The 11,937-nt window shown below is 40.1% G+C and overlaps 1 protein-coding gene across 6 annotated transcripts in view; it reads right to left on the reverse strand.

Moving 5' to 3' along the window:
• Positions 1-619: 619 nt before the first annotated feature.
• LOC126397255 (interferon-induced protein 44-like) overlaps positions 620-11,937 on the reverse strand; it is a 35,364-nt gene continuing 24,046 nt past the window's right edge. For 3 of the 6 annotated variants that reach the window (XM_050055889.1, XM_050055887.1, XM_050055890.1), the window contains 2 exons: positions 2,324-2,424; positions 620-1,977 (listed from right to left, as the gene is read on the reverse strand). In XM_050055889.1, coding sequence (XP_049911846.1) covers positions 1,783-1,977; positions 2,324-2,424 — 296 coding nt within the window. In that variant the 3' untranslated portion in view covers positions 620-1,782. Of the gene's footprint in view, positions 1,978-2,323; positions 2,425-3,310; positions 3,483-3,596; positions 3,750-5,756; positions 5,953-6,105; positions 6,155-6,687; positions 7,209-9,120; positions 9,221-11,937 lie in introns of those variants that run through there. The other 3 variants (XM_050055888.1, XM_050055886.1, XM_050055885.1) reach the window with 2 other exon arrangements.

Genomic DNA, 11,937 nt, shown 5'->3' on the forward strand with positions numbered 1-11,937 from the left:
TTTATCTAACACTTGAGAAACTGGGGGTCACATACTGTTAAGAAATAGACTTACTACTGTAGAAAGCTTTTTGGTAAAATAAAGCAGGCATTGGTATAAATACACTGAAAACATTTATGAGAGTTTGGTACAAGCACTGTTGGTGTCTGTGGAGCACATACAGAGTACAGACTTTTCCAGAGGCCTCCACTACGAAGCAGGATTTGGAGTTAGCAAGGTAACTCCTGGGTTGACTCTGGAATTCACTACTACGAAGCTGGTTCTCTTTATCAGGATAAATCACCATGGTAACTGATGCTAAACAGCTAACCTTCTCCAAAGCAGATTAACTTCAGAGTATCGGATCACAGCCTGTCAACACCCTTACCTCTGACCAATCAGATCACTGAAGAAAAAAGTATCCATGGACAAAAGTCTGGAGTGACAGGTTAAAAAAAGAGGAGCCTATATAGTGTTAAAGGTCATTTCATTGTTCCAAGGCTCTACAACACTAAACACATGATTTTAGGAGGATTTTAACTTGTGCAAAGTTTATATTAGACCACAGTGACGGTGCTGCTACTTTTACACTCTGATTCCATCACTGCAGCTCAAAATAATGACACACGTGTGTCGTGAGAACTGAAAAAAAGATATTTTATTAGTAAAATAATCAGTCATTCCACCCTTCATTGCAGTAGCAGAAACACTCTGACATCACCTTAAAGTGTTTTATTTAACATATTAAAAGTAGTTTCATCATCACCCAACTAAAGGACAACAAATACTCAATACTATGTCACTTCTAGTCTAGTGATACCTACGTGTAATTTAAGACTCAGCCAATGGTGACTTTTTAGATAGTATTTTCAATATCTCTACATTTCCATTATAAGATAACAGAGTATCATTTACATCCCACATCAGTGACATTTTACTGTCTCGTTGCAGGCCAGTTTTTCGCTCATGGCTGGATAGGAAAACCCAGAGTTGACTGAACTAGTTGATAACCAGGTTTGTAGTACCGGTTATCCAGACGGCCAATGTTAGGGCTTTGTCAAGCCAGGTAACGAAAATATATCCTGGGTAAGCTGAACTAGCTTTGTAGTACAGGACTCTGGATGCATAATGTTCAGCAGCTACTGCAACATACCACTGCTCAAAAGTTTGGAATCCCCTAATACATTTATGTTTTTCATCTTTCCTTCAATAATGGCTTTTTTAACGTACATAAAAAAAAACATGATCATTTAAACACCAGAAGAAAGAGAGTTAAATGATTGTACAATGTTTTGTGTTCTGTGAACAAAAAGAAACCCTCCATACGGATAACATGTATTTGTAAAGACGACTTTCTACAACCTAAAAGCATAAAGAAAAGACCATATAAACACACAGAGTATTCCTCTGACTGTAGCCAGTCGAGCTTTTGTGGCAGAAAATCCAAACTTTCAAACAATACTGTCAATATGAACTGCTTTGTATAATTCTTTACAATATTATAAAGTCTCAGTTTCAGTTAAATCAGATTTGGATATATGTAATCAGCTGTATAACCTTTCCATACATGCACTAATGTGGCAGGAAAAACTTGATTAGTAGAGAAAGGCCCAAAGACACCATGTGTGGCAGTTACATATAAAACAACAATAAAACTGATTCAGGTAATAAAAATGAGACATACACTGCTTGTACCTGTTTTTAAATGTCGACCACCTGTCACAACTACACGGCTTCCATCTTGGATCTGACCTGCTGGACGGTGGGTCATTTTGAGGAACATTTTATAAACATCTGCTGTGCTTATTCTTTGGTTTCAATGTTGCTGAATCGTTCACTGAGGTCATCGAAGTAACTGTCGGCAGCGCGAAGCATCTGGATAATGGCAGTGAGCAGCAGGATGTCACAGTGCAGGTCCAGCTCCAACTCTTTGCTGTAGTTCTTCACCGGAATGACGCAGGACATCGGCACACCGAGCCGAGCGCTGACCTCCTGCATCTGGATCACAGAAGCAACACAAAGAAGGTAGTTTATACTTTTTAACACCACAAGACAAAAAAATGAAGTAATTTAAGTCACATTTTTTTTCTTTGGTCCATCTCATCATTTGTGTATTTCTGTAGGTTATAACCCCACATTACAATTCAACAAGAACGTTATTGTATACCTGAGGTTACTGTACATAAGATAAGAAAACTGAATAAGATAATAAAAACTAAGTTAAATGAAATCCAGATGTCATGTTCATGTGGCTTATATCCTTCCATCAAGGCCATAATTAAGAATGGAAAATTCAAACGTTTCTTTGTTTGAATAAAATCCTACAATTTACAGTTGTTCTCACCAGTTCCTCGATGTAGCCGCTCCTATAAATGTTCCTGATGTCCTGTGAAACAAAGGCACAGGCTTCATCCACTTTAGTCATCAGGACCAGCTGAGGAATCCCTGGAAATAAACAAAAAAAAAGTTCAAATTCTAAGAGTCTGTGTGTCCACTGTACTGTACTGCAGTTTAGTGAAGCTACTAGTTTGTCTAGTTACTATGTTCCTGTTCCGTTAATAGTCAGACAATACAATGTACACTCTCCATAAATGACAGATAAATGGGGGAAAAAACACGAGAAAATGAAGAGAAAATAAAAACAAATAGAAAAAAATAGTAATGATTATACGAAAAAAAAAATTCTTCTTCTTTGAATTCCCCTACTGGCAGCGATTAAGGGGATTACTGTAAATTGGTTTAAGCCTACTGTGTCGACATTTCAGTCATAAGTAGAGCACTTGTGGTTAGTCCATAATATGGAAGAAATAACACGCAACTTGAGACTCCAGAAGGTGGAGCCCTGCTTTGTCACTTATAACACCCGTCCTTATCATTTTTATGATTTTTTTTTCTATTTATTTTTCTCCCCTTTTCTCTCTCTCTCTTTTGTTTTTCCCCTTTTGTCTGTCTTTTTTTTTTTTATTTAACCAGGAAGTCCCATTGAGACTGAAAATCTCTGGAGACCAACATGTAACACAGAAATCCACAATAAAACAACAAGTACTCAAACATAGTGACCCCTCGAGAAAAAATGTCTCTGTCACCACATTCTTTATGATGCCCTTAAATTCAGTGATGGGTATAAGTGTTTCTAATGTTACATCTTTTTGGAAATTGTTCCATGTCCAAGGTGCAGAGTAGGAGAATGCAGTTTCACCCAGATCTGGTAAAACCCGGGGTATATTAAAAAGCAAAGAGGAGCGTAGCTGGGAACTACCAGAGCTGACACACAGAAGGGTGCAGACGTAGGCTGGAAGTTTGCCCAATATTGGTAATACTGAGTACTGACCCATTAAGTTGACCTTTCTGCGGATAGTTTCCAGTTTGTGCTCCAGTTTTTCGGGCATGATGGAGACCTTGCAGGCATCGATGACGTAGGCCACACAGTGGATCTTGTCCTTGAGATCTGGAGACTTCTGATAGCCACTGGCTTCGTGATGCAGAGGAGCAGAGGGGTTGAACTGAATCATACAGGTGAAAAGAAAAAGACAGTTTGAGTTACAGAACAAAACTACAACCAAATCAGTGCAGCTTCATCTGCTTGTAATCGTGCTTTATGTAACGATAAGATCTACCTGATAACTGTTTGGCAGATGACCTTTGAGGATGCTGATGATGTCATCAGTGTCAAGCCCCGCCCCTGTGTTTTCCTCTAATCCCATGGTATCACACAGGATGATTGGCAGAGGTTTTCCTCCTCGTCCAGCTTTCACTGAGTAGGTGCGAAACTGTCGAGAGGTAATGGATGGTGATAATTATTCATGACTCACTTCGCTCACTCCGCCTTTTTAAAAAGCTTGCAGGACTGGCAAAGTGTACACGACTGGCAACCACAAAGACAGCTGTTGACACTCAGTAAGTGCAGCTATTAGCTTTGTCATCAGCACTCAAGAATGTACCTGTGATACTTAATGTTGGTGAAACAGGCTGAGCAGAAAACACCACCACCGTTTCCTCCATTTCTATGTTTTGGGCAGATCCCCGGCCAGATTAAAGATCTGCCTTAACAAGTCTACAGCCGTGCCAGCAGCTTTGTGAGGTGGCACGTAGGCACAGCTGTGCTTTAAAGGACCAGTCTGTAGGATTTCGGGTGATCTACTGGGAGAAATGGAATATTCATAATTATATATTCATTAGCAAAACTAAAAATCATTGTGTTTTCAGCAGCTTAGAATGAGCCATTTATTTCTACACAACGTGCAGGGACTTGCCATGTTGCACTGCCATGTTTCTACAGTAACTCAGAATGGACAAATCACACACTGACTCTAGAGAGGGCCATTTACGTTTTTACGTTACCTGAAGGCCACCGTAAGTTCTTGAACACACTTGGAAAGGGAGGTGTGAGCGGATGGGTGTTGAGTTGTTTGCAATCTGCAACCTCACTGCTAGGTGCCACTAAATCCTTCACACTGCTCCTTTACGTCAAATGCTAATGTTAGCATGCTAACATGCCCAAAATGACAATGCTAATTTTCACCATCTAAGTATAGCCTTAGAATTGTGTGTTAGCTAATTACACCAAACAGAAAGTACAGCTAAAGCTAATGGGAGTTGTACATAAGAGTGCTCAGGGTGCAGAATTCAGGCCATGCTTCCCTTAATGTAATATATCATTACCTCTAATTCCTCATTGGCTAAGGAGCACTCTATCATTAGAACAGACAGTTAAACACTGAGCACAAGACCTTTCCCAGTTAGTTCGATTTCTGATCTCAAAGAACAAAGATAAAACCACACCCACTGATAATGTATATTCCTATCACACTTCCTGCAATAAATCCTAAAAAAAGATAAACCTGCCTCCTGTGTTCTGACCGACACCCCACACAGACAGTCACACAGTGTCTCCTAAGCCAGCTACTTCGTATCCATGCCAGGAATGTTGTTAGTTGTGCTGGTAATTATTAGCCCACTTATTATTCATTAAACATTTATTCTGACTTGATGATGGCACGAGAGCAAGGAGGGAACATGAAGGTCTGGACACAATTCCAGGGCAATCCATCCAGTAGTCGCTGACACCAACTGATGGTGCTAGAGGAAAAGTCGGGGGATCACCAAAGTCAGTAGGGTTTATCCTCTGGGCACCATCAAAGTCTGTACCAAATTTAGTGGCAATTTGTGTAATAGTTGTTAAGATATTTCAGGCGCAATCTCGTAACCGTCTGACTTCGATTTAGCCTCTGGGGGCAACGGCCAGTAATCCGGGGGCTCCAGTGTAGCCAGCTGATAATTGAGATGTAAGAGGCGAGTTGGAGCTGAGAGACATCGTCTATGGCTGGTTTATTTCACAAGTGGCCAGTTTTCACTCAGTTTTACAGCTAATAAACGTCTAGGGACGTCAGACGATAGGCGATGGTAGACGATGGGTTCTGAGATTGCATTTCGGCCAGTGCGTTCCACCTCTTTTTGCTCTCCGTTAGCATGCGTGCCACCATTTTGCTTGATTGGTCAATACTACTTAGACTACAAACGGACATCCGAATACTTGTCCCCTTACCTCCAGATTTTGCATTCATAGGCAGATATCTTATTTCAGTTGTAACCAAAATGGTGGACCAACCGACCAATACCGAGCTGCTAGCATGGAATTTTCATATTATCATAGTTGTCAGGGTGGATTATTGTTGCTTATTTTTTGGATGAACAGGGGTTAAAAAACAGATCATTTATAATGATATAACTGTAAAGAGGTTGATGCACTGATTGCTCCAACTAGGACCCCAACTAACCTGCGTAGTGAGGCTGGTGGTAGAGCTGCCAGCGTTGGCCTGGTTGCTGACATGGCCTCTAAACACAGAGTTGATAGAATTGAAGAAGCTGGACTTTCCAGCTCCAACTGGTCCGATGAGCAGAACCCGAACCTGAGACAAAGAGTTGACCATGGGGCAGTAGAGCTTAATGCCGTCCATCAGCTCTGTCCTCTTCCTGAGGAAACAAGAGCAGTTTTAAAACATCCTCAATCATAATTTCCTCAGGTCTTTTTGAATAGCATGACACGGTGCAGTACACTGTGACATATTAAAGAACAGTACAGTAGTAGCATTTATATGATGAAAAGTGGTGCCCTGTGCAGCTTACTCATTTTCCCACACCACCGGCCTCCATGGCTTCTCAAATTCTGGGATCTCTGTTGAAGAGCAAAAACAGCTTTTAGAAAACAATCAGCTTTTTTAAAAATGTTGAAGTTATGAACCACAAATTAAAGCGAATAAATGATTAAATCTAAAAAAAAAAAAGCATCCCTATCCCTTTCTATCAATCGTCTGGGTTATCTGAATTCACTTAATATTGTGAGCAGAGCAGTGAAGGCAGATATTGATCCTGTTCAGACCGGCTGTCTTGTATCCACATAAATCCAGACAGGTCTACTTTTACAGGGAAGTCTGGTTTCTGGTAACCAAAATGTTGGTGTTTGTTTATTGTGTTTATCCTGGCAGAACTATCACTTCGCTTCCATTGTGTAAAGTGCAACAATCCACTGTTTATGAAACCAGGAAAAGATGAATGCTCTTATTAATGGGCTCAGTGCTCAGTCTAAGTGTATCAGTTGCAGGACTGTGACAGGAGCAGTAATGATGAGGTATGCCTTGTGCTTGATGTGAGATACAATCTGTTTGAAACATGCTAAAAGTCAATATTTGCCTGTTGGAGAGAACTCACCCTCGACTTCATAGACTTCACACTCAGTCAGGTTCAGGTCGTTGCCATGCATTTCTGCAGCATTGAAGTTGTAATAATTTCCTGGACTGCTAAAGACAACTGCTTTGCTTGCATTAACAAGAACCAACGCTTCTCCAAAATATGGACCACAGTTGGCTATCATTTTCACTGCATAAACAGGACTGGTGACTGGATATTTGACGAGCCTTTCCCCTCTGAAGGTGAAAAGAAAGGCCTGGTCATCATGAACGTACTGTCCAGACTGAGCGAAGGGTTGTTGGGTGTAGCCTCCAAACACATAACCGGAGGCGTTATAGCCCACAGATAATGTGGGACAGCGGTTGTCACATCGTTGGTGGAAGGCCGGGCCGGTGAAACCATGGATGCTGGCCTTGTACAGCAGCCGTAGTTTGACACTTCCCAGCTGGGAGCAGATTGTTTTCTGCTGGCTTCTGGTTAGACTGGAGTCCATGGTAGATGGTTGTTCAGCTGAAGCTTGTTGTCTGGAGCCTTTAAAGTGTCTGAACACAAAACATAAACAGCTGCATTAAAGATAAATGTTAATGACCCACTGAGGTAAAGTGGACTCATTTAGTATGATTCAGGTTCCAAGTTGAGACACTAAAATGGTAAAAGTTAGATGTACCTGGCATTTGAACCTGGCTTTGGAGCACATAATAAATCATATATTGACACTCACTGACCACTTTATTAGGTACACCTTGCTAGTACTGGGTTGGACCCTCTTTTAATTCTTGGTGTCATAGATTCAACAAAGTGCTGGAAACATTCCTCAGAGATTTTGGTCCATGTTGACATGATAGCATTATGCAGTTGCTGCAGATTTGTCGGCTGCACATCCATGATGCAAAGCTCTTGTTCCACCAAATCTCATAGGCGCTATGTTGGATTGAGATGTGGTGACTGTGGAGGCCACTGGAGTACAGTGAACCCATCATCATGTTCAAGAAACCAGTTTTGAGCTTTGTGACATGGTGCGTTATCCTGCTGGAAGTAGCCATCAGAAGATGGGTACACTGTGGTCATAAAGGGATGGACACGGTCAGCAACAATACTCAGGTAGGCTGTGGTGTTTGAACCATGCTCAGTTGGTACTAAGGGGCCCAAAGTGTGCCAAGAAAATATCCCCCACACCATTACACCACCACCACCAGCCTGAACCGTTGATACAAGGCAGGATGGATCCATGCTTTCATGTTGTTAACGCCAAATTCTGACCCCACCATCTGAATGTTGCAGCAGAAATCGATACTCATCAGACCAGGCAACATTATTCCAATCTTCTATTGTCCAGTTTTGGTGAGCCTGTGTGAACTGTAGCCTCAGTTTCCTGTTCTTAGCTGACAGGAGTGGCACCTGGTGTGGTATCCTGCTGCTGTAGCCCATCTGCTTTGAGGTTCAATGTGTTGTTCATTCAGAGATGGTCTTCTGCAGACCTCTGACCTCTGGCATCAACAAGACATTTTGGCCCAGAGAACTGCCGCTCACTGGATATTTTCTCTTCTCGGACCAGCCTCTGTAAACCCTAGAGATGGTTGTGTGTGAAAATCCCAGTAGATCAGCAGTTTCTGAAATATTTTGGCACCAACAACCATGTCACGTTCAAAGACACTTAAATCCCCTTTCTTCCCCATTCTGATGCTCAGTTTGAACTTCAGCAGGTCGTTTCGTCCATGTCTACCTGCCTATATGCATTGAATTGCTGCCACATGAATGGCTGATTAGCTATTTACATTAAGGAGCAGTGAAACAGGTATACCTCATAAAGTGGCCGGTGAGTGAATATAAAATATATGATCTTATATTGTATGATGGTCAGCAGCGAACTGTATTGAGTCTAGTGGTAGAAATACCAAATCATTTTTATAATTCCAATAATTCTGTAAGGTTCAGTGCAAGGACTTGTGATCACTGATTATGTAGTTAACTCATGCACTTCAGTACTTACATCAGTAAGTGAATACATCACTGTTAAAATACACTTCAGTCAGTTCAGTATTAAGATTTGTTTGTGCATGTACTGAATGTTGTCCATGCAATTTAAATAAGGGAGAAACACTTTATCATTAGTTGTGTTTTGCCCATAACAAAACACCTAATTAAGTAAAATGCAGTGGACAATTTATGCACGAGTACTCTAATAAAATAGTGTCTAATTTAAACAGTCATCACGCTACTTGCAGTTGCTTATTATAAACGCGCCGAAACTAAAGAGAGAATCTAGATTAAATTTGATAGAAACAGTCGTCAGTTACAGATCCAGCCCTGCAGCACATATATCAGCTATGCAAACAACTGGCACATCAGTCCTAAACTATACGTAACCGGAATCACATCACAGCTGTTCCAGGAGACAGCAACTTCATATTTTAGTTTTATAAAAGATATTAAAGACAAGTATTTTAGTTTTACCTCCTTATATGAACAAAGTCAGGGAAAAGCAGCTGAATCACTTTCCAGGAAGATGAAGGTGCGCAAAGCATTGGCTGTTGTCAAGTGATGTGACGTATCCAGCCTGAATGAGACCGGAAGTATTAGGGCGTTGCCTTCAAAATAAAAGAGGCGAAACTTATATTAGCTCATGGACCACGTACAGCCCACTTTGATCTCAGACCGGTAAAACTATTGCATAATAACCTATAAATTACAACCCCTTTAAGTTTTTCCATTTTTTAGTGTAAATTACATTCTGAAAACATTCATCCGATTCTTTAAAAAAAAAAAAGATGGACAGCCCACGATTTCCTAAGAAAAATATGTGGAAATTGAACAGTATGTCTCGGTTTTTCCACATTCAGTCAGTTACATGTGCATTGTTTTCATAACTTTCCACCAACGTGGAAGCTATTGAAGAAGCTGTTTTGCAGCAGCAGCAGGGTTCCACTAATATTGTTTTAAGACAGAAGTCTGACACAGATTCCTTTGTACTGAAGCAGCTGGTTGACAATATTTTGCACCATGTTCAATATCCTTAAATGTGACCACAGTAAGTACTCACTGTTTTTTTCAGAGAACTGGATTCTGGTCAGGGTGGAAAAGCCTGTGATGCATGAAGTATCTATTCACTGTTTAAATTGCTCCTGAAGCCTCTTACCCTTCACAAGTGCATCCACATGAGGTGTGCAAAGTCTTACCCTCATGGCCCATTTATTAACATCATGACAATATTCCATTCCCATTCATTTTGTGTGTGTGTGTGAGCGCACAGTGCTTTTGTTCCCAATTTAAACACACGAATAATCATTTTATTTTGAAGGTGCTCACTGGAAATCAAAGGCACATTTTTGCTGCTTTGAGTAACACAACTTTTAAGTTTCGTTTTCCCATCAACAGGATATGATGATATAACAGCAGGGCAGCGTTACTTCATGAAAAGGAAATACACGGGGTTAAATGATGTATGTGCGCAGTCCATAAATTAGGCTGTTCATTTGAAACTCATTATAAAGCTTTGGGCTGCCTCATTATCCACTATGGTATAGCCTGCACTCAGGAGTCAGTTTATGAGCTTCACATTATATTTGAATTATTCAATATAAAAATAACTTTTAGATTAGTGTGTTTTTATCCTGAGCACGCTTGTTTTTTTTCTTAACTAATGATTATTGTCACTGAAAGGACACCTGCCAGTTTATAACTCTGTGCAGTTCAGTTTATTGCAATGATGCAAAAGTAGGTGGTGAGTGTGAGTGTAACCTACATGCAATCATTCTCTCAACATTATTCTCCTGTCTCCCAATTTGGTCCCTCACCACAAAGGAAACCAGTCAATTAAAAGTAAGACTTTACAACAGAGCCAACAAGAGTCATGACACCTTTCCTCCTCGGACTCACCACTGCACTCTCACCTTCCTACGCCCTGACGTTTGGGAACTACATGAATAATCGAGCCATTAAATTTTGCTTTCAGATCAAAAACAATAAGTCCTATCCTTTATTAAGTGCTTTACTTCGGCGTCACAACACAAGACAGACATAATAATTTATTTATTTTTTACACTTTTAATACACTTATTTGATAGGACAGTGATGGCGTGAAATGGGGAGAGACAGGGAATGACATGTGGCAAGGACGTAGCCTTTGTAAACGGGGCACCTGCTCTACCAGGTGAGCTAATCGGTGCCCCCCTAATGCTACTCTTAATTGCTTTCCTGTATAAATAAATGAAAGTAAATGAAATGGGATTAATGGTGTGGCTGCTTCTCAGCTGGTCCGACTCCAACACTGTTTGCTGTACAGTAACTGTCTGACCTGTGTTAGTAAATTTCAGTTTTCTATCCATTCATGCACTTTGAGCTTCTATGGCAATGCAGAATACTAAATATTATTAATAAATTTAGGAATCATTAATGATCTTGATCATAGGAAGATTTTCTAAGTTTCCAAGTTTCAACAACACATCCAGTCTGGCCAGCAAGAGCTTTTAGTATCAGTGAGTTTACAACTTGAAGCACAGGCTGAATATGTCATGCAACATAACAATAAGCATGATTATATCTGATAGAAGGAACATCTGAGAGACTAGAAAGTTGTTTCTTGACAAAAACATAAAATATTCATGAGGAACCTGGAAAATCAAACTGGAAATTACAAAAAAACAAATCAGACTACAGGAAGCAATACAGATGAGCTCTGATAAACTGCTCTGAACCAGCTGACTGTGACTTCAGCTTCAATAACATGACACAAAGATAATGAAGCAAAAGTGAATAACATCATCATGCAGAAAAGAATATATTTTAATACTTGCAGTAATATCTGATAATGTCATAGCTTGTCAAACTTGTGATGAAATGTCTCAGTAAATCAGCCGACACTGTGATAATAACTTTTAAATATGGGAGTTATATTAAATAAATTAAGCATCAATACATTAGTATTTAAATCTCTAATGTAAAAATTATAATTTAGAATATATAAAATGTAACAATTTTATAATAGTTTAAAGAATTTACAGCCAGATCAGAAAGAAAATTGAACATTTTGTGGCTGAGGGACACAATCAAAATGAGGTTATTCTGGAGGCACTACATCTCCCAGCATTCCAAGGGGTGCTTGGAGAACTCAGGGGAGGAAATTCACAGTGAACTCTACAATGCAGCATCACCTGCAGGTAAATGGATGGATTATTGTGATGGACATTTCACTACAGTTGGACAAGATATAAACATCTGCTGCACAGGTACTTCCTATTCTTTGACTTCGGTGTTGCTGAGTTGGTCACTGAT

The sequence above is a fragment of the Epinephelus moara genome, chromosome 10, assembly GCF_006386435.1.
Source record: "Epinephelus moara isolate mb chromosome 10, YSFRI_EMoa_1.0, whole genome shotgun sequence".
Lineage (NCBI taxonomy): Eukaryota > Metazoa > Chordata > Actinopteri > Perciformes > Serranidae > Epinephelus > Epinephelus moara.